Below are 26199 nucleotides of genomic sequence, written 5' to 3' on the forward strand. Positions count from 1 at the left end.
CATAAACAGTATTTTGTCCCCTCTTATGAATGGAGTAATCCAAGATGGCAGCGCCCACGGAATTTTGCACATTTTGTAGGCTGGCCAGATTTGGCCTTCTTGTAAGTTCAGTTTTCCTTATTACTGTAGAAATATGTTGCTACAGTAATGACAAATATAATGTGACTTGGTTTTGATACATTTTGACTGAATTTATTCTCTGATAGTACCGTAAATATGACGTATGTTACTATGTAGCACATTTATGTGGGGAGGGGGGTATACATGTATGTTCTATTGCACATTAGTTATAATGTATTCTTTCATGGCTCTTATATCCTAATGTTACATGTACGGTTATGTATGTCATCTAGGCTAGATCCATTGGGAGTAGAACCATGGTAGATCCAAAGAGGTGCATTGTGCAATACAGGACCAGCATCAATGTCCATACATCCAGGTGCTATGTGGTGAGTAAAAAATTTGTAATGAAGAGCAAGGATTGGTAGCGTTATGACCATAGGAATGTATGAATTAACGCAAAACTACCGAAGTCACGGGTTCCTCTCTCAGCACTCGGTGTCTAGTGCGGAAGGGGCCTTCCGCACTAGACGTCTAGTGCCGAAGATACGTCCGCACTAGGTGCCCAGTGGTGAGACGGCTTCAGCACTCGAAAAACCCGAATCACCACTAGAAACCGAGTGCTGAGACTACTTCCGCACTAGAAAACGAGTGACGACAAACGTTCCGCACTAGAAAACGAGTGACGACAAACGTTCCGCACTAGAAAACGAGTGACGACAAACATTCCGCACAGGAAAACCAGTGACGACAAATACTCCGCACAGGAAACCGAGTGCTGACAGCTAGCCTCCGTTACGTTATTTAGTTACGGCCAAAGGGTAAAATTGAATATGGCATTGGTCGATACCATTGTGGTCGAAAGAAGGGGTACCTTATACATTTTATCTTCATACAACGTAATGAAGATGACGATATGTTGTAATTCCTAGTAATGTTATTGTATTCTATAAGTATTTCTGTAGAACTATGTTCATCGCCTTGTCAATGAGAGGTAACGTTACAGTTCCGGGTCAAAGGTACACATCAGTGGTTGCCATGATACGATCGCCGTCGAAAGAAGGGGACATGCCTTATCTTCGTATGTCAGTATATAACGTCCTTGGTCAGATACAATAATATTGAAGTCGACGATATTTGTAATTTCTTGAAACATTCTTTATTAAAGTATTACAGTAACTGTAGAACGTAAGTGCCTTAAATGAAACCATTGTTCCACAAGTTGTCTTACTATTGCAACCAACCCAACAACATTTAATCTACAAGCGTCTGAAGGACATTCATTTCCAGAGCTTTCTAATCAACATTTATAACGATAACAATGGCGCAACTATAAAAAGCAAACTCAGAACGCACATGCTATTAAAACAACCGGCCCTTTTCAGGGCCCACCCAACTACTCCAAAAAGGGCTATATCTATCACAAATCTTGAAGAAATAAACATTGAAAAAAGGTGTCATTGTGGTTTATTTTTAATGGATTTGAAAGCTGGAAGTATTTCTGTAACAACGAATGATTCGCAACGGCAGGTTCTTATTCTCGGGGCGATAGTTTGCAGATAACATTACGTATTAAAGGTGGTACAAAACTACTCCAAAAAGGGCTATATATATCACAAATGGGAGGACACGAGCACTGGAAACCCAGTGGTGACGGTCTTAAAATGATAGTAGCACTCGGCTTCTAGTGCCGAAGTGGTCTTAGCACTCGGCCTCTAGTGCCGAAAAGTCACCGAGCACTAGAAATCCCAGTGCGGAACCCGTGACTTAGGTAGATCTGCACTCGGTTATCCAGTGCTCAATGACCTCCGCACTGGGTAACCAGTGCTGAACGACCTTTGAACCACCCTTCCGCACTAGAAACGGAGTGCTGAGCGGAGATCGGCACTAGAAACGGAGTGCTGGGCGGAGTTCGGCACTAGAAACCGAGTGCTGCGCGGAGTTCGGCACTAGAAACCGAGTGCTGCGCGGAGTTCGGCACTAGAAACCGAGTGCTGCGCGGAGTTCGGCACTAGAAACCGAGTGCTGGGCGGAGTTCTGCACTGGAATTCCAGTGCTGACGGGTCTTCAGCACTCGAATAAAGCCGTTCCGCACTGGAATTCCTGTGCGGAAGTTTCTTCCGCACTGGGCCCCGAGTGCCGACGCCATTTTCTCCACGAATTCCGCACTGGGCACCCAGTGCGGAACCCGTGACTTCGGTATACTTGCTGAATTAACATATGTTCATGTAGTTTGTCATTTTGCAAGAAAATGAGCTTGTTCAGCTTTCCTAGTAGGCACGTGCAAGGTCAAAGGTGAAGACTCCTGAGACGTAAACAACATGCGCATGCCTACCCTGACAGCTTTATGCAAATTGAAGGACAGAGTCTGGATGTAGCATGTTTGAGCATAGAACTGTTTCAAATCAGTGGCCTTCACCTTAATTTTGTGCGTGGGTACTCAGAAATTATGGTGAACAAGCTTAGAATGTCATTACAGAATCATCTGCTTTGTATATCAAATTAGTACATTAGATCATGTAATATGTATAGATGTTAATGGCACACATTTCTTTATGTTTCCTGTTAAATCTGTGTTTCATCTGAGATTTGTCTTTGATCCATTCTGTAGTATTTTGTAGGCAAGGCCAATGTCATATTCTGCTCATTGACATTGTATTTATATTTTTTGTTTACAGAGTGAGGCAGCCAGGCAAAACGTAATCCTCATACCACAGTACTTGAATCGGAGGTTAGACCAGATTAAAAAAGCCAAGTCACATGGAAAAAACTCAGTTCCTCTGGCCAGGTAGGACCAGTATAGTTGTTCAGTAAATGTTTTTCATGATCAATAGTCCAGTTTTCATTAAGAATAATGTGAAAGATTAATATACAAGACATGCACAAATTTTAGATTGGAAACAAATGCTGACTTTATATTACACTGATGGAATCATTTTTTGTCACAACATGTCCAGTTAGATTTCAAGGATAATATGTTAGAATTTTTTGGTATCGATACCGCAAAAATATGTTGACTAAAGCTTTATGTCCCATGAAGAATTTGAATGATAGATATTTATTCAATTTTATTTGACAATGAACTGAACTGAACTGAACTGAACTGATTTGACAATGTACATTTCAATGTGTTTGTTATAAAGTGTCTGTCGTAAACAATGTTTACTTCAACAATCAACATCCAAAATGATAATTTTCATGAAACGGAAATGTCAGTGTTCCTGATTCTTTTTGAAAAAATTCTAATGTTATCCATTCGTACACAGACCAGGTAGGATTGTGATTTCCTGTAAGAGAAAAGAGTTCAACCATTACGGAGGTCAGACTCTGGGCAAGTTTGATGTCCCACAACTGGCCTCTAAAGGCTGGAAACACAAGAAGTCTGTTGGAGACCACTTCACTATAGTGGGTTATACTAAGGTATGTTCCACCCTATGATAAGTGACATAACTGCTTTGTGTAGTCTCCAAGTAGGTGTTGGGTGGAGGCAAATATTGACGTGTTTTGTGGCTGCTGTGTTTCTCTGCTAGTCCCTCATTATAGACAGACAATTTTTCACTTCCCTAACATCTGCTCAGAGATTATGCTTCCTACTGAAGTGCTAGAATTTCTATGAAACTGTATAGTGCATATAAAAGTACCAACAATGGCTGCACTGAGGGCATAGATGAATGTGTGCATGTATTGCAGAAAAGAACAACAAAAGAAATATATGGAGACTAACAAACTGAATTTTAGATTGAACAGTTTCATCTCTTTTATCATATACTAGTACCAAAGTGTGCATCATTTTCAACCTTTTAATAGTTTGAAATTTGAAAATTTTTGTGCAATTGACATGATAGCCAAAGGAGATATCAGGGATTTCTACAATACTAGGCCATCATAATTAAAGATATCCCTTTATAATTGTCCCTGACATCTGTGACATGCATGTAATCAACAAAGATGTTATTTAATTCTTCCCCAGAACCCAGCCCTACTCCCAGTACCAGATGAGGAGGACACAGACAAGGGCAAGTCTGTTGTTAGAGAGGGAGGGGACAGACCACTAACAACCTTTGGGGGTCTCCCTTTAGATGAAGGTATCTTGGAGGGACTCCATGCCATGAACATGGTAGTACCTACAAAAATCCAGGTACATCTTCTTCTTTGATGTCAATGGTTACATTTTATCTTTTTCAAAAGTATATTATGATGATCGTAGAAAATCTTTCATATACAAAATGTAACACATTTATAATACTTACAGTTGTACACAAGAGTTGAAAATTGCAGTTTAAATTGTGTTAGATAAAAAAAATATGTGTCAAAATATCCTTGATCCTTATAAGTCAATTAAGGTCATGGAACAATTTGTTTCACTTTATACCTTTAAACTCTTTCTTATGTCAAAAACATGGTTTATAAAATTTCTAGACTTGGATCTTACCTGTAACTGAAATTACTGAATGCTAATTTTTGAACTGACTGTTTGTTATGACTACAGGCAGCTGCCATACCCGCCATACTGAGTGGGAAGAATGTGTTGTGTGCTGCAGAAACAGGTTTGGCTTTATCATTTCATAGTTATGAAGGAAGTTACGGTAAAAAGTCCATTTTACATTTTCATAACATTCGGACATACACATATTTATTGTCAATTTTGGGACAAGCCGTTTTGTTACAAATGTAGCAATTTTATGGAAATGAAGGTGGTGGTTCTGATTTAAGAATTATTTTCCTTTCGAAACCTTTGTTGCCATTGTCTTGATACAACTGCATCCCACCCCTACAGGTAGTGGTAAGACCCTGTGTTATGTAGTTCCCCTTCTTCAAAGTCTCCTGCCTGTGGTGAGAGAGTCAGACGCAGACATGACACAGAGGGAACAGGGACGCCCCCTAGCTGTTATTGTGGTGCCTGCAAGGGAGCTGGCTGAGCAAGTCATGGTTAGTGTTGGTCATTGTTTAAGCATTGGTCCATCTGTGTTTTGAATTATAAGACACATGTTTATGTAAAGAATATGTTCTTGTTTAACCCTAATCTTCTATTATTTAATTTGCATGCCATCAGGTTCTGTAAACGTATGATTTCTGAACACTGATCCAGAATGACAGTATGATGACATCCTTACTTAGTTGACAACAATGTCTTGTGCAAAATGTGTTTTAATTGTTAAAAAATGTAGACTTCTATCCTCACAGACGGTGCTAACAACTTTCAACACTGCCCTGCTGAAACCTTTCAAAATGCAGATTGTAGTGGGAGGACAGGGAATAGTAAGTGTATCTACTTTCCAGTATTATTACATTCTGTACCTTTGCTGTACATGTTGTGCAACATGTCATACTAGATAGAAAAGTCAGGATATTCTGGTTCGTACAATATATTTGAATAGGAAATAATGAGCAATGATTCAGTATAAGTACCAATACTAGCAAAACAAATGATGTGGTAGGCTAGTGGTTTCCCATTTCTGCATGCCATTGTCTTTGGATGAACATAAAGATGATACCTTAGGGACACGGAGCCTTCTTAAGAAAATGTACCCTTTTTCCATAGGGAAACATTAAGAAAAAACTGGGAAAACAGGTCGACATTCTGGTCATTACTCCGGGAATGCTGAACAAGGCTCTCCATAAGGGTAGGTAATAATGTCAACATGACATACAATGTTACATTCGCTTCCTAATGATTGCTCATCTTTACTGACAGAATGGTTGCTGTTTCTATAGCATATGGATGACTTCAATTGTACAATTTCACTTTGCATATTCTATGTGGGGAGAAAGTAAGGAACTTGTAGATTTTTAGTTTTAAAGCAATAGATGAAATGAACTAAGGTGTGCATTTCTGTAATATTTGAAAACATGTCTTGATTGCAGGCTTCCTAGGAATGGACTGGGTGCGGCATCTTGTTTTAGATGAAATAGACACCCTTCTGGACGACAGCTTCTCAGACATGACACTTGAAGCTATATCATGCTGTCAGGTAAGAGACAGTTAATTTTTATGATACCATCAAAGCTATGTCTAAAAGCTGTTTGGTACTCTATTTTCTAGTACAGTAATATGATACCTAAATTTTGCACAAATTTCTTGGCTTTTCTGCTCTGAATTAGGAAAGAAAAATTGTTAGCATTATTAAGATTTGACAGGAGAAAGAAAGAAGAAAGAAACACTAGAAAGGCCGACATTTGCTTAAGAGCAAATACAGCATATTTCAGCCATACCCCTTCCCACGCAACATTGGACTGTTCCAAATCACCCCTGCGCAAAAATGGAACATCATATTAACAGTACATTATCCCCCAAAGTGGACTGGTATTGTGAATTGATTCCAGGTAAAAACATAGCTTGCTTCTATTTTTCAGAAAATGACAATAATCACACCTTCCATTCAGAAAATTTTCATCATGACTGAAAATTGTTGAATGACTTCATGTAATGTCATTAACAATTTTCAGTACGATAACTAGGTGTAAGTTTAAAAAAGTATAAGCTCCTTGTGATGTGGGTACATTTATTATTGCAGTGAACTTTTTTTATTCAAGTAGGGCATACGATTTAATAGTTATCAAGCAGGTGCAGGTACTGTAGGAGCGTTTGGTAAAGTTTGTTTTTAGTTGCCTTTGACGGTTTGACCTGAAATAGTGTTACGCTAAACTCCTGAAGAGAAGTTAAGTGACTACTGCGATTATCATAGATATGCCCCTAAGAACTGATACAATATAAAGCCTTCTGAATAGTCTAAAATGCGAGAGCCTTAAGGGGGCACACACCAGTTTATTTGGGGGTTCAAATGGAGGCGGCACACCCTCAAGTCTAGCGACCATCTCTTCCAGGGAATTATCCTGAAGGAAAATAACTGTATATGGGGTGAGAGCATATACCTTCAGCTACAAGACCAACTGAGTTTCGATCCTTCAACTTCTCTAATTTTGAAAAATTATAGGAAAAACACATTATTTTCATGTCAAAAATGATGCACAAAATCGGGCATTTTCGCATTGGATAAAACAGATGAAGAAGATTTTTCCGGCAAGCACGACTGATACTGCCAGAAAGAGGAAAATCTAAAGACTAATCCAGCCAATTATAAAGAAAATTCTAGTACTACAGTTTTTTCAATCATCCACGGCGCGCGGCATTGCAACTTTGCTTGACACAGCGATTCAGAGGTAAATCTAGGTCACGGGCCTCTTTACATTCAGGCGTAGGGATATCGCGGAAGCAACGCGCGGACCAAAACACAATTTGCACCAAAAACACACCATTTCCTACGCTTTTCAGCCATGTAACCGTTTAATGTCATTTCGCAGGAAATAATGAGAAATGTCAACTCAAACTTGGGCCCTCGGAAGCCTTTCGTCACTTTTTGGTCGCGGACTACCACGGACCCCGGTCGCGGAGGAACTGGGGTGTGCACCGTTAGGCGGGCTTCGCTCCCCCTGGCGGGAACACTGCTATATACGGGATCATGAGGCCCCGCTTATGAATATTAATTAGCCTTTGGCCTCCTCTTCGCTGATTGGCTAGGTCTTTGATTCAATTAACTCTCCGGCTGACGCGCACAGGTGTGGCTCTGTGCGGGGTCACGGAAGGTCACGTCAGAAGGCCAAAAGAAAACAAATTTCCCCTCAGAAAAGTGCCAAAATTAATCATTTTAAAGTTGTTTATGTCACAAATTTTACTTGAATCTTGTTACCAAGTATCTAATGCCTATCTATACCAAATTTCAGGTCATTTAATTGTAATACCAGGGTACAGGGGCCAATAGTGTCCTTTTTTTGGTCAAAAATTGGCCAAAAATAAGCATTTTGTTGTACTGTACACCAAAAGTGTTATTAAATTTATATGAGGGCATTATTAAGGCACATCTGTGTCAAATTTCAGCTCATTCGGTTGCAATACCAAGGTACAGGAGCCAAAAGTGTCCTTTTTTGGTCAAAAATTGGTCAAAAAATCGCAAAAATAAGCATTTTGTTGTACTGTACACCAAAAGTGTTATTGAATTGATATGAGGGCATTATCAAGGCACATCTCTGTCAAATTTCAGCTCATTTGGTTGTAATACCAGGGTACAGGGGCCAAAAGTGTCGTTTTTTGGTCAAAAATTGGTAAAAAAAATCGCAAAAATAAGCATTTTGTTGTACTGTACACCAAAAGTGTTATCGAATTTATATGGGGGCATTATCAAGGCACATCTCTGTCAAATTTCAGCTCATTTGGTTGTAATACCAGGGTACAGGGGCCAAAATATACAGTTTTGGTCTAAAATTGACAAAAAAATCTCAATAAAATCATTTTAGAGGCAGATATGAAAAAAATGGGGAAAAAGCATTAAGGTATTGGCCCACTCTACCCCTGTGCCGAATTTCAGGTCATTCGGTCCAGGAACGGCGGAGATGAATCACTTTGAAGATTTGACAGGAGAAAGAAAGAAAGAAAGAAAGAAAGAACTAGAAAGGCCGACATTTGCTTGAGAGCAAATACAGCATATTTCAGCCATCTCCCTCCTCATGTAACAATAGACTGTTCCAAAATCACCCATGTGCAAAAATGGAACACTTCTGCTTAAAATGACTTCTAACTACTAATCACACTTTTGAGCAAAAATGAATCTTACAATCCCCCTTCAAGAATGGATTCTTCTAGTGCACCCCATGTAGAAAGGTAAAATAGACAACTCCAAAAACACTTCCGCTAAGAAATGGAATTTTGAATCATCAGCCGTCCAAAACCATATTTGAAAAAAAAACCTCTGTGCAAGAATCGACTCTTCCTGTTATACCCCTATGTAAAGTGGAGCGATCCAAAAATACATCAGCTAAAATAGGACATCGACATTATCACCAAAGTCCACAAAATGAATTTAAAAAAATACCCCCTTCGTCGAAGAATGGAATCTCCCAGCACACCCTGTTTAAAATGCACAATAGACAAGTCCAGAAATACTCACAGTACATGGCCTTTTGTATAATAAGCAACCCAGTCCAAAACTGAATTTTAAAAAGTCCCCCGTGCATGAATGGACTCTTCCAGATAACACCAGGCTTGCTTATTGGCTGCCGAATACTCCTCATGTGCAGTCTTCAGGTGGGGGTCAACTTCCATTCAACAAATGGCATTCGGAATCATCACCCATGTCCAAAACTAAATTTTAAAAAAATCCCCCCTATGTGCAAAAATGGACTGTCCCAGTAGTAGTCTTATGTCAAGTGGTTCAGTGCAAAAACACTTCCGCTAAAAAAAAATTGGCATTATCACCAAAGTCTAAAAGTAAATTTTAAAAAACACCCCCTGCCCAACAATGGACTCTTCCAGCAAAATGAGCTCGCTCATTGGCTGATCATTAATTGGATTTACCTTGTACCCCCAACCACCTGGATGTCTATGGACTAGGTAGGTAGGTAGATAATTGGATCTACCTGACACACCTGTGGCCCTGACACACCGGAATGACCTAGAGGTCGTTGACCTCGGCACTCCAGACCTCACATATCCAAAACTCTCCCACAAAAACCTCCTTAAGGAGCCATTTTGAAGTGATTTATACCAAATGTTATGCATGGGTCCTTTGAATAAGTATCTAGGGCACCTCTGTCCCAAATTTCAGGTCATTTGGATGTAATACCATGGTACAGGGGGCCAAATTATACAGTTTTGGTCCAAAAGTTGCAATAAAACCTCAATAAAATCATTTTAGAGGCAGATATGAAAAAAATGAAAAAGAAGCATTTGGGTATTGGCCCACTCTACCCTTGTGCCAAATTTCAAGTCATTTGGTCCAGGAACGGCGGAGATGAATCGCATTGAAAATTTGACAGGAGAAAGAAAGAAAGAAAGAAAGAAACATTACGAATACAATATATTTCACCATACCTATGGTATGGCTGAAATATAAACATTACGAATACAATATATTTCACCATACTATGTATGGCTGAAATATAATTACGAATACAATATATTTCACCATACTATGTATGGCTGAAATATAATTACATGTACTTGTAGTATATTTAGTAGCATACAAATGGCATGGACACATCTACTCATCGGTCTGCTTTAGAACTGAACTAGCAAGCTGAGGTTTAAATTGTTTTTTGTTGTTGTTTCAGGTGAGAGTGTCTGAGGTGGGCGGGGTCGGGGACGGAACCCAGGTCATCATGGCGGGAGCGACCATGCCCAAACGTACTGCCGAGATCCTTGGGGAAATTGTGCCTGTACGTTGTTTATTTTTAATCACCACAGTTACATGCACAATACTTAAAGACAACTTTTCTTCTAATGAACAAGAGTGATGAGCAATTGTTATTAGAAGGAAAAGTTAGATAAACACTATGAATATGAAAATGTTATGATAGTTTAAAAGTGTTTTCACAATATTTGAATAGCAACCTGGCTGACAGTATATTTATTGTTTTGAAACATTTAATACCATAATGCAGTATATGTATAAATGCATCTTTGTATTTTCTCTAGTTGTGACATTTTTTATAAACAGAGTATTCCTTAGCCTTTAGCACATCGGTTTTTCACAACATGATGCAAACTAGAAATGTACTGTGACAACAGTACAAAAAGCAAGTACCGGTAGTCTATAGGTGGTATAAGTTTTATCATACAAAATTCATTGATAACATCATGTAATTGACCCTTGAATAAGAGTGAATAAGAGTCATATTGTTATGTATGTCTGTGTTGTTTAGATGGAGTCCTTGGCAACAGTGACAACCCCAGCCCTACACAGGGTCATGCCTCACGTGTCACAGAAGTTCCTCCGGGTTAAGCCTAGCAGCAAGGCTGGTATGTTCAAACTATTCCTGTTGTATCTGTACTGAAGTTTCTACAGCATGTAGTTTTTGATTAAACTGCTAGGGGGCACTCACAAACATTGTCACTGTCACACAATGCTGCAGACCCTCACTGTTTATTCTTCATGTGTTCATATGTTCGCAGCTACAGTTCTGGAGCTTGTCAAACAGGATGTGAACGTGAACTGTCCCGTCATCGTCTTTTGCAATACCTTCTCCACTGCTGATTGGCTGTCGCACACGCTGAGGGAAAACAACATCAACCACTCCAAGATCACAGGCAAATTGAGCGCAAGTGTGAGTGTTGAGGAATATAAAACAGTTTGATTTTGTTTCTAATTCTTCAGTCATGGTTAAGAATTCAGTCACCACTATTGTCACCATTCATATAGTGGCAATTGAAGCAATATTGGGATTTTTCCAGAGGGTTTCAAAATCTAGAGGGGGCCACTGAAAGAAGTGACATATTATCTAAGTACATTAGTTCAAAACTACATGCAATGTTATACAAAAAGGACATACAGGTTTATTTCATTGATTTAATGAATGATTTGTTTATGTTTTTTATTATTCTATTTTGAGACAGGTGAGACTTGGTATCTTCAAAGAATTCCAGGATGGCTTGACTGATGTACTAGTGTGTACTGATATTGCCTCCAGAGGACTGGACACTGTTAGGGTAAGGCAATCATTTAGTTCTATGTTTAACAGACAGCTGAGGCCTGAAGAAGTATTTGATTAACTCAAGTGAGAACTAGGCCCTGATTGGCTTTGGTCAGAGATGTGCTCTGATTGGCTGAGGCCACAAGCAGTCAATGATTGGCTGAGGCCAGAAGTGCTCTCTGATTGGATGACACCAGAAATTGTCTCTGATTTCTTGGGCCCTGTGCTTGTATCAGAGCATCAGCAGCAATGTTTAGGTCATAAAAGCAATGCGCAGTCAAGGGATTAGTATTTGTTATGAAATAAGAAAAGATACATTTTTAATCATAGTTAACTGGCTGTTGCCTAATGCAGCGTGTGTATTTTTTCCAGGTTCAACACGTGATAAACTTCGACTTCCCCGGGGTGGTGTCAGATTACATCCACAGGGTGGGGCGAGTGGGGAGGGTGGGCAGCAGAGTGGCAGGGAGGGTCACCAGTCTGGTGTGTCAGCCATATGAGGTGGACATGCTCTGGAAGATTGAGGTGAGAAAGAAGTCTCTGGTTTAGGTCAGAAGTAAGCTATGATTGTCATAAAACAGTTACAAGAAACTGGATATGATTTTGGAAACGGTCAAACGTTTCAGATAGCATCAGTGACACTCATTGTGAAACGCCTGACCGTTTCCAAAACCATATCCAGCTGCTTGATTTACTGCTTTGGGGCATATTTTATTACCTGGATGTCTAACCTTCGTCGACATAGAATATGATTGGCCTAGGTCGTTAGTAGCCTAAGAAGGAATCCCTGATTGGCTCAGGCCAACAGTAGTGTCTGATTGGTTATGCAATCAGTAGTCCTTGATTGTCTTTGGTCAACAGTAATCTCTGATTGGCTCAGGCCAGAAAAAGTGTCTCATTGGCTTAGGTCAAAAATAGGCTCTGATTGGCATTTTTTATTACAAAAAGGAATAAAGCCCAAACCAGATATTAAGTGTTTATATTTTATGTTGAGGTAAAAGTTTGTTTTTCCCTATTTTTCCCTCCTCACCAGACGGCTGTGCGGAGACAGGCAGAGCTGAAGGGAGTAGATGCCAACATCACCAGGAAAATAGCCAAGAGGTTCATGGATGAATGGGACTTCCCTGAGGACTGAAATAACACAGTTATCAACAGAAAACACCAAAATATCAACCCCTTTACTAGTATAGAAACGTCAAATTCATAAGTCATAATTTCTATTCAGTTGAAACACTTATTTTTCATGTAGCTGGCATCATTGATTGCATTCAGGTACAAATTTTGTACATGAAAGACTGTGATGTCATTGTGCACATGCATCACCATGAAGTGCTCCAACAATCATGATTTTTTTTCTGGTAACATTAAAGCTACTAGTAAAGTATCAAACATTGTTGCAATGTTCTGTATATAGAAAACAATATGTGTGTGCTTGAATTATATCTGCAAGATTTATGAAATTACAAATCCTTACAAACTGCTGTGTATCAATTGCAATTGAGATAGACAGTAAACATACAAAAATCTGCTTTTGGAGTCATTCCTTTCTTTCTTCATACTTCCTTAGATCAAATTTTCCCGCTGTTGTGTTCTTTCTTCATTCACAGCAGATGCAGTTTTCAACTGGCAAGATCTCAAACATTGAAGCTTTGAATGAAGAATACTTTTATCTGAGACAGATGTTATAAAAACCTGAAGTAGCTGTTCATTTTGTGGATCAATTGAGGTTCATTTGTGGTTAACCCAGCGTCCATACCAGGTAACCTAAGTTGTCTGTTTCAACCCTACAACATGTGGTGAGCTGGAATGAGATGGCTGTCTTCCCAAACTCACTGTGCCAAGTTGATTCCTAAGTCCCAAGGGAATTGAAGTCTTTGTACTGAAGAGTTGAGGTTGGGTCTGGTCTGTCGTATGCTAACGTAGCTAATGCCAAAAAGCAGTTAATCAAGCAATTGGATACAATTTTGGAAACGGTCAGAAGCTTAAGACAACCATCTTTGGTGTCTTTCGTCAGTGACACGTCCGGGCACATTCAGGATCAGTGTCACTAACGAAAGACACCGGATGATTGAAATGTCTGACCGTTTCCAAAATCATATCCAGTTTCTTGAGTAACTGCTTTTTGCCGTATCTTATTACCTGGATGTCTAACCTTCATCGACGTACATGTAGCTTAGATATGTGGATAGAAAAGGACTATTTCTGTTGAACTTAAAGAAATAGTAAAACCCTTTCTTGTGACCCATTTTTCCTGACACATTATGACATAGTAGTTGAGCAGATTACAGAATGTTTAATTTCAATATTTAGAACACTATTTGATTCTAATCACATGTCGTAATATGTGTTGATGCATAATTCACACCAAAAACGCAATTGAAGACATCTGATCAACTCATTTATATCATTTTTATTCATAATTCATCTTATTGCAACAAACGATGATACTGTGACTCACATTTTAAAAACTCTATTCAATAAGTCTAAAAACTTTGATATGTATATATATTTACACCATATATTGATTTTCCTAAAGCTAGAAATAAAAGTCCACAAGCTACACAATAATTTTATACATCTTCAGTGACAATTGCATAAATATCTGTTTGCTGTTTCACACTTAAATTTTTGATATGGTCCCTAATAGTTTCTGATCATGAGTGAGGTACTACCTTTCTGGCTAACCTATAGAGTGTTTGCACTCACCTGGCTATGACGTAATTATTGTCCGCCATGTTGAATGGTTAATCCTGGAAGCTGTCAGGTAGATTTGATTTTTTTTTTACCAACCAATCGGTATGGCGGCTGTGATGTCATATACAAACTCAATCATCCGAAATGGCGGGCAGTGCTTACGAAATAGACACGTGAGTGTAAACACCCTATCACACGTGAGAAACCGTACTATCGTGCAATGGTTCTTGAATGATGACAAAATCAAAAAAGGTTGAAAAAAAAAGGTTGAAAAAAAAAAATCAAGCAAAATTGAAAGTCAAGTTGTTGCATACAAAACAAAATATAGCCGCTCCATAGCATAACTTTTCTACTTTGCAAAAATACTAGCAAACTACGTCTGAACCGCCACCAATACTGTTGTAAATTTGGAATGTATTCATTAAGGAATGTTTGTTGTCCATTTCCATTTTGTCATGGGCACATTAGGTGATCATAGTAGCTTTTGAAAGCAAAGTTTAAAAGTTTGTGCAATGAGTAGCTTCACTTTGAACTGACAAAACGCGTAGCGCATAATCTAGGTCTTACAAGCGTCAGGAATAGCTGGAGGGTCGGGTATTAAAGTAAAGCATGTACTAGTATTCAGTGTTATGTACACGTACCATTTACCCCAAATTTTCTGATAATCGAATTGCCGCTATTTTTGTGTGTCATAAGGGGGATAATATAGCCACATTTCTCGTTCGAACACAGTCTGTCAAATTCATCGGATTTAAAATACACACATATTAAAACAGATCTAGAAATTTTCATTTTCAGAGGTATTTCAGATTTGATAGCGCAATATTACCCGCCCTTACTGCATAAAGCTTGTCAAAATGGAGGGAAAATAAGGATAAGGATTTATATAATTATGACAGAGTTGGGACGCATCCCTCTATATCTTGTTGCCGCGGTCGTCGTAATAGTTGTTGAACATCCACCTCTGGTTCATCCCTTCGTTACAGTTCCTGAGCGACAGGAGACTCTCGGCGTAGTCGTAGTCCAGACACCGTCCGTCCCCAACCACGGAGAACGTACCACCCTGTAGGACGACGACAACAACAACATGTCAGACTGAGCATAAAGTAGGTCTGTGGTACCGGTGGTTACCAGTAGTATTTCGCCCTTGTATGTATTAGTAAATGTAAGTGTATTTGTCTTTCTCTGACTGATGTCAACGCTTCGTCTTCATGCTGGTCAAATCTTAGAGCTTAAATTATCTAGATTGTTTTTCTAGGAGGCTGAGAAAGACTCATAATGGAAGTTCATCTGAGTTGTTAATCATAGTGACATACTAAACTTTCTTCCAATCATGCTAGTGTGCACATGGATCAAATTTTCAACGACCACTGTCGCCTTATTCCGGATCAAAAATGCTCATTCACTTCAGACCGCAAACTCGCGATAGTCGAGATAGACACTCTTATTAACATGTGATTTTACAGATATGTGACGTCAGCAATTGGTCAAACGTGTTGAGAAAATCGTATGATGCACAAAGTTTCTCGCAAGTTTGATGGATGGCCTCGTACCTTTTCATGTTTCCACTTGAGGATGTCCCTATCCCCGCACGGGTACAGACTGATTCTGTCCGGTTTGTTCCGGCTCACGGCCAGGCACCTCTCCTGGTAGCTGATGACGTTTTTCCACGTGTAGCTAAAAACCTGGGCGATGATAAGAAAACACGGGGACAAATTCTAAGAATTTCCGGAAACAAAGACGTTCCTAACCTCTGTGCTTGGAGAGTTGATAAATTTTTATGCTTACACCCATTTGAAAAAGACCCAATTATGCTTGTCAAAAGCCTATAATGTAATAATGTATCCTGTAAATGTATTTAAGTTCGCGGCGATTCAATTTCGCGGTAGCGGGAAAAAGGGCTTTTCACGGTAATTTTAAGTTCGCGGCCATGAGACTGCCATGGAAAAATGTTCGCGGTGGTTTTTAATTCGTGGTGAAGCGACCACCACGAAAACCGCAAACATTAAACCACCGCGAAAGTTTCTGCATTTACAGTACTTGTCGGAATAATGAATACAATTTACGCCCAAAAGCAGTAAGCACCTGGATATGATTTTGGAAACGGTCACTGAGACATTTCAGACAACTATCCAGTGCTTTTCGTCAGTGAAGACATTTGTTGAATTTCATTATCATATCAAACAGGTGGCAGTTTCAACGCGTTCTACTTCCGTTTCTGTCACAGTAAGACAGTCAAAGATGGCAGACTTCGCTCCTTCACAAAATTATAGTTTAACTGTAAGTCCTTTCCCATAGGTAAGATGCTGTCCTACCTGGTTCCCGCCCATGCCGTGGCAGGAGTACAGCCCTGTGTACGGCGCATGTTCACCCATCGTGTCCATGCACTTGTTACCGCCGAGGTTCTTCAGCTAGAAGGGGAGGACGCAAAGGGTAACAGATCAACGAGACATGGCTGAGAGAAAAATTGGACAAAAGGAAGGATGTCAAAGTTGTTCTATGCACAGTGATGTACATGTACACATGATGTGTTTATGATTGATAAAAAAACGTCTGTCTCTTGAATACTACATCCGGTAACGCGCGACTAAAAATATAACTGACAAACATTTGCATATTCAATCATCATTCACAGCATGTGGTCGTTTATTTCATAGTTAACATTTGTTGAAAAAACATCCTGTTAAATTTGTGATGAACAGCCACTTGTGTGGTTGTAGTTCTGTAGCGTTGACAAATCTAGAAATGTTTTAAGTCTATATAACTGGCTTCGATATCAGCACAGCACAGCATCACCAGCTTACCTCCCCTCTTCCCTGCACGTTCTTGTCCGGTATCGGCAGCTCGGGGAAGATGTTCTCCAGGAACCAATCAAAACTTTTACATTGTAGCCGCTCGCGGATACGTTTCCTCTCGCTGACGTCACCATACGGCTCGCCTTGCATGTGGGGGTTCAGTGCGTAAAACAGGTCCTGCGGACAGGTAGTGAAAAGTAAGCATTCTAGTTGTTTGAATAAATGAACAAATTGACCAACGTTGGACTCAGATTTCAGCCCTGTCGAACCCTCCTGCTAGTTACAAAAGTCTCGGTACGGCCGTAGCTAAATTTTTGTTTTAAAACAAATGGTTGTTTTGGAATACATAGTAAGTTAATAATTCCAACGTTAATTCAATTTCAATAAAAGACCCTCTCTCCGAACAGAATCAAACGCCTTGCTAAAATGTACAAAACATGGTGCATTTTACTTAAATATTTGCTTTCGCTAACGTTTGATGACACGAGTAGACTCTAACCCATAGTGACATTAAGGAGAACATCACCTACCCTACATGTACATGTTACTAGAGCAATTTTAAGAATTTTTCAATAGGTCAAACTAATTAGTCAGTGGATGAAAGGCTTTATATACGGTGCAATGACTTACCTTATAACTATCTAACCACACTTCTACCACGCGCAGCGTGTTTCTGATGAAAGTCTTGGGGCCGGAGGGGTTGCTGTAGGGGGCGCTGCTCCTGAACACGTGTCCCACTTTGGAGCAAGGCGGCTGTTCCAGAGTCCCGCCGCACATCCAGATCTAGGGGGGTAAAAAAAATCGGAATCTTGGGTAAAGGTCAAGCTATCGCGAGGTATTGCGAGAGTTGCTCACTTTGAGTAGGCTGACGAATACCAATGGAACGTCGTTTACGGCCAACTTTGACAACAGGATCAAGATAAGAATGCAAACCATCGGGAATTCGTAAACACTTGCGTGTGGAGAGTTATGCAGGGTAGCTTCATTCTAAAGATATCTTAAGTCAACCAAATCCTCAGCAGATATCATAACATGGACAGAGACAAAACATGGCCAGACAAAACGTGATACATTCTGCTACTGAACGGTTTGCGTTGTTTGATAAATACCAAGCTCTCGTGGCCATGGATCCTTCTAGCCAGGCTTTCATAAAAAGTTTCATTCTATAAAGTTCCAACCATTTCAACCTCTTGGACGACAAGTCGGGAAGAATACCAAATATCACTTGGAAGTCATCCAGGGCTAATCTTGATCCTGTTGCTTGAGTAACTTTTAGGCAAGTTTTCTCTTACTCTTTCTTATATATGTTTGCGATACACATATACATGTCAGTGCTATGTAGAAGAAAAACAACTTCATGTATATGGCGCATTTGAAACAACGAGAGGTTTCCTATACTTTGTTTATACATGTATGTGCTATGCAGAAGAAAACCAATATGGAGCATTTCAGTCTTTAGTATGTCGGCTTGCGTCGACGACCACCCGAATACAAGGCGGTCACTTTTAAAACACACCAGGCACCCCTGCGCCGGTTTTCCCATAAACTTTAAATGACCTTACCTTGAAAGACAGTTCTAGGTTCTCCCCTCCCCACGTGTCCATCTTGTCGTCATACGTCCCCAGCTCGTAGAAATAACTCTTGTCGATGGAGAACAGGCCGCCGGCCATGGTGGGAGACCTGCGGTGCAGGAGCTAATTAGTACCGACTAAAACGGCTTGCAGGGACGGTGTAGAATTCAACATTGCTACAGGGTACATCTAATCACCACCCAGATCTTGGGGGAAGAAATTCTGTTGTGACAATTTCTGTTTGACTTTCTGACAGCACATCGTGGTAAAAGAAACAAGGTAACAAGAATCAATAAAAGATTTTCTCTGCCAAGATCTGCTTGGAGGTCAGGGAAAAGATAGTTTTCAACTTCAAGATAGACATTTTCTCTCAGTTTCACATGGTTTAGAGTTTTGAATGATACGCTACAGTGTACAATGTTTTAAGTACTAGCTATACTACTAGTTCTACTGTATTCCCACTAAGTCCCCAATGCGGGTATGTTTTTCATTAAAACATCGTCAGGCTAGGCCATTCATTTTCTTTGTAAGTTGGAATATTTCTATCAGCATGAGTCAGGCCCGCACGCTCTTGGTGGGTCTTGTCATCATTAGCAATGTGACAAGTGGTGGGTACGTCTCATGTGGCGAGATGATAGAATTCCTACAGCGTTCGGTAAGCAAGGTACATCGGAAAAACCAAGTGAAAACGCTGTGACTGCTTTTCATCTGTTTCTTCATATCTCAAAACAGATCTTTTCAGAAAATAATATCACTCTATGGCAGTGGCCTTTCTTGGAAGGGCAAAAATAACGAAAAAATAAACGAAATTTGACGCGAATTGAAGGCTGTGAATGCCTGGATGTCGTCAGTGTAAAAAGGGACCTTAAGGAAACCTTGAATTTGTCGCATTCAGACATTACCTCACTGAGACGTCATTAGGGAGGAATACGTGGTACGTGATTTTAGGGACCGTTCAAAAATACCCACAGGAAGAATACAGCAAAATAGTACATTTATTGTATTTCCTGTTACATTTTAATGGTTTACCTGATTGGCGTGGTTTCGTCCCCCTTCCAGCGCTTGATCTCGTACTCAGGTATGACCCTCCAGTCGAAGTGTAACTCCCAGGAAAAGCCGCCCCTCTGCGCGTACCTTGATGATTGCACTCCCCCGTGGTATCTGATAGGGAAATGTACGGAAATGTTAGAATGGGAGTAGCAAGTGTGTACTGCATTATGGAAGAGTAAGTTGAAAATGATACCTCACAAAGAATTAAAGGAAAATGTTTATCTTTGATAACAAGATTGTAAAGAGGGTATCTCATTGAAGCTGCGGTACGTTGGCGATATCGATGCAATTCTACAAAGCACTCAGCAAATTTCATAGAAAACGCTTTAAGCTTTTCATATTTTGTTACATGTCTTCTAAGTCATATATACTTGTATGTTTTGCATGATATTCCCATTACAAAGTCAAGGGTAGTACAAGTCAACTAATAACGCAGCGATGTCGCCAACGTTCCGCAGTCCAGTGAGGTACCCCCTAGCTATCACAAAGAAGTCACAAAGAAGTGGAAGCGAGGAGGAAAATCTACGCAACGCTTTGAAATTCTATTTTCACACCAGAGTGAAGTAATTTTGGTTGACTTACTCGAACGTCTTGTCATCTATAGCCTCTATGATGGGCATGACGACGTTGGACCTGTTCTCCCAGATCCTGTGCAGGAGCGGCTCCACCCACCCCACGTTACACTCGATGTGCGCGTCCAGGAACGTCAGAACCGGCCCCACCGCCTTCTCCGCACCCCTCAGCCGGCACCTGATCAGTCCCTCCCGCTTCTCCAGGTGAACCACCTTCACCTTGTCCCACTCCACCTGTCGGCGCACGTAGTCGTCAAGGTGACCCTTCAGCTCAGCTGGGGAGGGGGGAACAACAAGGTCAGGGTCAAGAACGTGTGACAACTGTGATAATGATCTTTTGAAAACCACACTCGAAATGCTGGAGGAAATGTTATGGACGATTTTGTGTCGATATCGGGTGAGAGAAGAAATGGACCATAAAGAGGAGGGAAGAGTAAACTGATGAAAAGAGGGAGGAATGGAAAAGGATACCGAAGGAAATGACGAAAGGAAAGACAAAAGAGAATAGGATTATATTCCTAAGCGCTCAAACTCTAACTCCAAGAGAAGTCTCTTTATTTTAGTATACCCATTTGTTCTGTTTTATCCACTATCTTTGCTAATGTCTTAAGTTTTTCTGGCCTCAAAATTGCAGCAACAGAAAATGAGGTATATCGAAGATATGCCTGTTTTCAATCATTCTCTGCTTACATTTTCAGCTCTATATCTGGGCACACTTTGATAGGCACGTGTCTCTATTTGTGGCGAGTAAATTGTTCGGCTCCCATTGATAAGATAAGCAATGCAGAGAGACTGTAGAAGCCGTTGGCTAAGAGAACCACGGATTATATAATGTTACATGTCTTTTATCACGTTGACCTAGTGACCGTGCGGACTGTGTATATGCTATCACGGAAATGCCACGATCAGTGAGGAGAATACGTTTATTATCACAATATCACTTTGGCTGTCTAAAGCACGTGACGGTATACATGACAGCTGCGGCCAAACGTGTGTTACAGTAATCTCCAAGCAGATCCTATGGTAGCATAAGATAGCCTATCAAAAGCTGACAGAGGAGTGAAGCCTGCTTATGTCAGTTATGAGTGTTTCGCTACCGGAACATGGCAAATGTACACTCCTTGGATAGTTTGGTACTATCATATGCCATTGTAGGATCTGCTTGGAGATTATGTAACAGTGGGCCGTTTGGCATGGTCGGTTTGGCGGTGCTTGAACCCCACTGTTACACGTGACATTACATGGAATCCAGACTGTTGCCAGGAACCACAACGGGTTGCTCTTCGGCATCAAGTCCAACATGATCCAACATGTATATGCCCCAGAGAAGCTCTGTCACCAAAATCAATGGGGAGGGCGAAGGGTTAAGTTGGTCAGGCGGGGATACAAGTTTACAGAGCCGAGGAATCTCGGCCTTAAACGGGGTGACCAGACTACTTAGCACGATAGGATCTAGAGGGAAGGGTCGGGGTAACGTGGACTATTCTTGGCAAAGGAGGGCAGATAAGTGCCTGACACGCTGACCTAAAGTCGTCTATCACCATTGGCCTGAACCAGGATGCTTTGGCTACTTGGAACTTTAACCTTACCCTGTCTATCTCGAACTTTGTACGACCCGTCCCTGTATCTATCATGCACACACAAGAGGGTGAACAAGAGCACTTACTGAGACGCAGACACTTGAGGACTAAAGACATAAGACACTAGAGCACTTAACCCAGGAGAAAAAAAAACGGGCAAGGTTTGTGACAATGACCCAGATAAATTGTCTTTTACAAAAAATGTATATACACAAGGTTATCACGACGTTGTGCTGAAGCCTGAAAGGGATTGCCTTGCTAAAAGTATCGTGAAGCCCGATGATATGTTTTTTTTACGAGTGTGTAAGTAAGTGTACCGGGACCGATTAGCCTATACAATACTTGTTATTCTGGGTGAAGGCTTACTCGATAACAGTTATCAATACGTGTTATCAATGATATCATCTACGTGTATACAGAAATGTAACAGATTACTAGTACCATGTCAAAGCCATGCTCAACATGTTTTGTCTATCATTGCTATTTTAGGTACATTGATTGTGTGTCCTACATACCGCATACTTCAGAATAACCTGAAATTTTGTATAGCTTAGGGCAACTATTTTTATCTGCCCAATTCGCCTATAGGGATCACATCTGTACATGTTTAACTTCACGTGTCACATGTTTAACTTCTCTTAACACAATAGTAAAGAGGTGGTCGCATTACGTATACAGTGATCATGTATGTTGTACGGATAAACAATTTGGCACCGACTGCACGTTTCTGTTTAATATAGCTTTTTTTGGGGGGGGGGGACCTTGCATGTTTAACAAGTCTATTTTGTTTGGTTTTATCATGGACACAATTTGGGAAACATGTTTAACCTCAATGCTTGGTTTACAATTTTCACAATGTACTAAACACTGTCTCTGTCATCGATTCAATTTATGCAACAATCATAACCTCAGGAGAGGCTAGTATCGGACTTACAATGCTTTCTTTTGTAAACGATAACGATATCGCTATTAATCAACAATTATATATTATACCATATTCCGTAACTTATACAAATCAACTCTATATACTAGTTTGTTTGTGTACTGATAATATGGGACGAGCGTTTGATATAATTTGGACTTTTGTTTCTGGCTTTCCGTAAATGTTTTTATGTCAATCTTCATTGTTTTTATCAATAAGTAAACAAATAAACAGAAAGCAACTAAAAATGACCTCTAACCTCTGGTACTGTTGTCATCCACCAGTATGACCTCCGCTAGTAGATGCGGAGGGGTTCTGTTGATGATGCTGTGAACGGACCGCATCACTGCCGAGAAAGCCTCATCAGTAAAGCACATGATGACGCTTGTTGGCGGTAAATACTCTGGGTACTTCTTTGTCTTACACCTGTATGAGAAACAAACAATAGTCTATGTTGAACTATGTCGTGTTGTATTGAGACAGGCCCAAGTATTAACAATATCTAGCTTCGAACTTTGTACTTGTACAACTCTTACTGTTCACCTTGATCTTACAAGCACAGTCCACTTTGACAATTTGATTTACGTGTAAGAAGATATCATATCTTGTGTTTACATTATGGTGGCATGGAGATACCGTAACATAGAAAAATTAACATGCCCGTCCAAATGTTAGGTGAGATAGGTTGTAATGTGCATGTAGGGCATTTCTTCCACTTAATACGACAAGTGTTACATGTACGTAGATAGAGACTATTGTGATATTTTTGTGCAACACTTAATGATAGACAAGCTAACGGCAAGACAATTATCAGTGGGATGCATACGACGGAAAAGAAAAAGAAAGTACTAGTAATTTCGTATGCAGTAGATCATAAACATAAATGATATCTTGTCTAAGTACTGTGGCCCAGTAACTTGATTGGGGTTGTGAAAAATTAATAGGTTGTCATTTAATGTCTACGGCTTCGTCATTGTCTGGTGTGTCGGACAAAGCGATATCGCACGTCCGGAGGGGGAGAGAGCTCTCAACCCCCTAGAGTCCGAAATTAAAGTTTAAAGTGCCCTAGTGTCCACGGGGAGGCTCAGACGCAATTACAGCAAATGGAGAGTACAGCGATACATTTTGTCGTAGTGTAGATTGCTAAGACGGTAAGCATCGGCACGTGTATATATGGTCTTGTTTAACAGATGTAGTATAGTTACAAACATGATGTATTACCGTGTCAGTCGTGCTCCCCTTTCTCAGTATTTCCACATCCCAGTCATTCATAACAAAGCAATCAGGGGTCCTGATCTCACTTAACCCCACAGAATTAAACACCACTTAAACAATATGGGGCCCACCTCCTCGAAATTCAAAACACTGATTTGTACCTCGCCCCTCCTACAAATCTAAACCTGGCAGCAAGTGTAGTAGTAGTTGTAGTTGTAGTTGTAGTAGTAGTGGTGGTGGTAATAGTGGTAGTAGTAGTAGTAGTGGTGGTGGTAGTAGTGGTAGTAGTAGTAGTCGTAGTAGAAGTAGTAGTAGTGGTAGTAGTAGTAGTAGTAATAGTAATAGTAGTAGTAGTCAGCCACGGAGGTACTGTATATTCAAACATTGATGTAACGGTGGCCATAGTCGAGTACCGGTAGTACCTGAGGGATGAGGACGTTGTTTTATCTATTTCAGCAGCTGTGTCCGTTAAACGCCCGGATATCGGACATGTCGGAGGGAAAGGCCGTTGTTATATATTATGTGGTAACCATGTCCAGAGATAAAAAGAAACGGCGCCCAGCGGGGTACTTTACAGACTACTGGCGATAGACGGCTTTTAAACATGTGTTTGTCTGCATGACGTGGCCTGTTTCAAAATTAACGCTGTTGACTGAACGCTTGACGATCTTATTTTGTTCTTTTTGACCTTATGTTTGATAGGCATAAACAATATCGCCAGTGCTGATAGACTAGAAACAAGAGAGCGGCTGACTAAGCGTTTATGCTACACAGTCGGAGTGCACAAAATCGATCAAAGTTTGGTTGCTGAGACCCTGCGGCCTGGGAATCGAACCCGGAACTCTGGCCCACTTGCCAGCAACATTCTTACGTGGCCAAGGATATGTCCCGCTGTTGTGTACATGTGTCAATGCGGCGACAGCCAAACGTTTACACACAAGAACACTGTGACGTTGTTCAGGTTTAACAAGCGTACAATTAGTGACTATTCAGTCACAAGGGTCTGGGAAAGTATGGATTGGGTTACTCACTCTGGTAGCCTGGTGTCTGGAATAGACCGCTCGTAAGAGATTTTGTCGCTGACGTATTTGTTGAAAGAAGCGAGTTTCCAGCCCGCCTTTACTTGAGGCTCTTCCTCGGGTTTTGTGGTGACACCTTTCCCGTGTTCTCCCGGCCCGTTCGGGTCCCTGGGCATAGAAGTCACGTCGTAATTTAACGGAGGCATCCATTTGATGTCCTCGTTGCGGATTTCCTTCCATTTTTGGTTTACCTGTGGTATCTTAGGCCACGCGTCCTTCTGTTTGTCTACTTCCGGTTGACCCCCTTTCACAGGTGGGACGTTCTGTATACTCTCCGCAGGTGAGTCCGGGTACACCTGGCCGCGGGGAGGGCCCCTCCTCCTGTGTCCTGCCGCCGCGTCATCGGGATAAACAGGGTCGTCTCTCGGCTTGAGGGGTCTCCCCTGCGCGTCCCTGAACGCCCTGACGGCGGTGTTGTCTTGCCATGTTCCACAGAAGGACAGCAGTACTACATCCACAGCGACCCAGAACAGACTGGTGACGATGACTGCGTGTAACACCTTCGGGTTCACGCCCATTCTCCGTGTAACGTTACCTCACCTGTCGACACCCCCGTCCTCCCCCACACACCTTCACGGCCGCATGCTGTAGCCGGCTCCAATGTTTCTGTCCCGCAAAAATCCTGGAATTCCGTGGCACGCGGTTTTGTTGCAGCTCTGACGTGGAAGCGTAGTTGTGAAGGGGGTAGTCCGACTTCCCGTGCCCTGGTGACCCCGCGGAACCGGTTATTATCACACACTTGATGACGCAAGGCGACTGCGCATGTGCCGTGCTATTATTTACCTGTGCAAACATTTACATGTCCCAGCTGGCTGCTCCAAGATAGGTGTGCCAAAGTGCGTGACAAACCATGTGGCCTCTGGGACAGAAAGCCTTTTTTTCATACAAAAAGAGCTCGCACTATATATGTATATAGTCCCGGGCTAATTCTCTCAGCTGGCGACGCCACATAAAACGCCTCCCCTACCAAGCCCGGGTAGAACACAAAGCGCGCTGGCAGTCCTGAAGGGAATTCCTCTCGGAGCTTGAAAATTCCACCGACTTCCGTGGTTTCCTGAGTTCAAAGATTCGCGTAAATGTTTTCACTTGTATAAACGACGCACGCATTGGGCCTTCGTACTATGGAAGGTATTTACGAGACCGTCTTTGACTCCTAAGTCTTTTAAAGTTCGGCTGTTTCTATCCAAGTCCAAAGCAC

General features: G+C 41.0%; 2 protein-coding genes across 2 annotated transcripts; one reads left to right on the plus strand and one right to left on the minus strand.

Annotated features, from left to right (window-relative positions):
- Nucleotides 1–42: 42 nt before the first annotated feature.
- Nucleotides 43–12999, plus strand: LOC118427708 (probable ATP-dependent RNA helicase DDX28). Its single transcript, XM_035837622.1, has 16 exons — nt 43–101; nt 354–449; nt 2739–2848; nt 3327–3480; nt 4031–4198; nt 4550–4607; nt 4838–4989; nt 5245–5319; nt 5603–5684; nt 5926–6032; nt 10165–10269; nt 10756–10852; nt 11006–11157; nt 11447–11539; nt 11896–12048; nt 12557–12999. The coding sequence occupies exons 1-16, from the start codon at nt 45–47 to the stop codon at nt 12656–12658; spliced, it is 1761 nt and encodes a 586-aa protein (XP_035693515.1). The 5' UTR covers nt 43–44; the 3' UTR covers nt 12659–12999.
- A 1592-nt stretch (nt 13000–14591) lies between these two features.
- On the minus strand, nt 14592–25757 carry LOC118427675 (polypeptide N-acetylgalactosaminyltransferase 13-like). The gene is made up of 10 exons (XM_035837572.1): nt 24954–25757; nt 22967–23133; nt 20216–20480; nt 19613–19744; nt 18575–18692; nt 17643–17795; nt 17022–17189; nt 16533–16628; nt 15771–15902; nt 14592–15280 (listed from the first exon to the last, which is right to left on the minus strand). The coding sequence occupies exons 1-10, from the start codon at nt 25517–25519 to the stop codon at nt 15134–15136; spliced, it is 1944 nt and encodes a 647-aa protein (XP_035693465.1). The 5' UTR covers nt 25520–25757; the 3' UTR covers nt 14592–15133.
- Nucleotides 25758–26199: the final 442 nt, after the last annotated feature.

Source organism: Branchiostoma floridae, chromosome 1 (assembly GCF_000003815.2).
Source record: "Branchiostoma floridae strain S238N-H82 chromosome 1, Bfl_VNyyK, whole genome shotgun sequence".
NCBI classification, from domain to species: Eukaryota; Metazoa; Chordata; class Leptocardii; order Amphioxiformes; family Branchiostomatidae; genus Branchiostoma; species Branchiostoma floridae.

Coding starts and splice junctions, on each gene's coding strand:
- LOC118427708 (XM_035837622.1), top strand. CDS start 45: ATGGCAGCGCCCACGGAATTTTGCACATTTTGTAGGCTGGCCAGATTT. Junction 102..353: donor TGGCCAGATTTGGCCTTCTT/GTAAGTTCAGTT, acceptor TATGTCATCTAG/GCTAGATCCATTGGGAGTAG. Junction 450..2,738: donor ATACATCCAGGTGCTATGTG/GTGAGTAAAAAA, acceptor TTTTGTTTACAG/AGTGAGGCAGCCAGGCAAAA.
- LOC118427675 (XM_035837572.1), bottom strand. CDS start 25,519: ATGGGCGTGAACCCGAAGGTGTTACACGCAGTCATCGTCACCAGTCTG. Junction 16,629..17,021: donor ACGTGCAGGGAAGAGGGGAG/GTAAGCTGGTGA, acceptor CTCCCCTTCTAG/CTGAAGAACCTCGGCGGTAA. Junction 15,281..15,770: donor TCAAGTGGAAACATGAAAAG/GTACGAGGCCAT, acceptor GTCGTCCTACAG/GGTGGTACGTTCTCCGTGGT.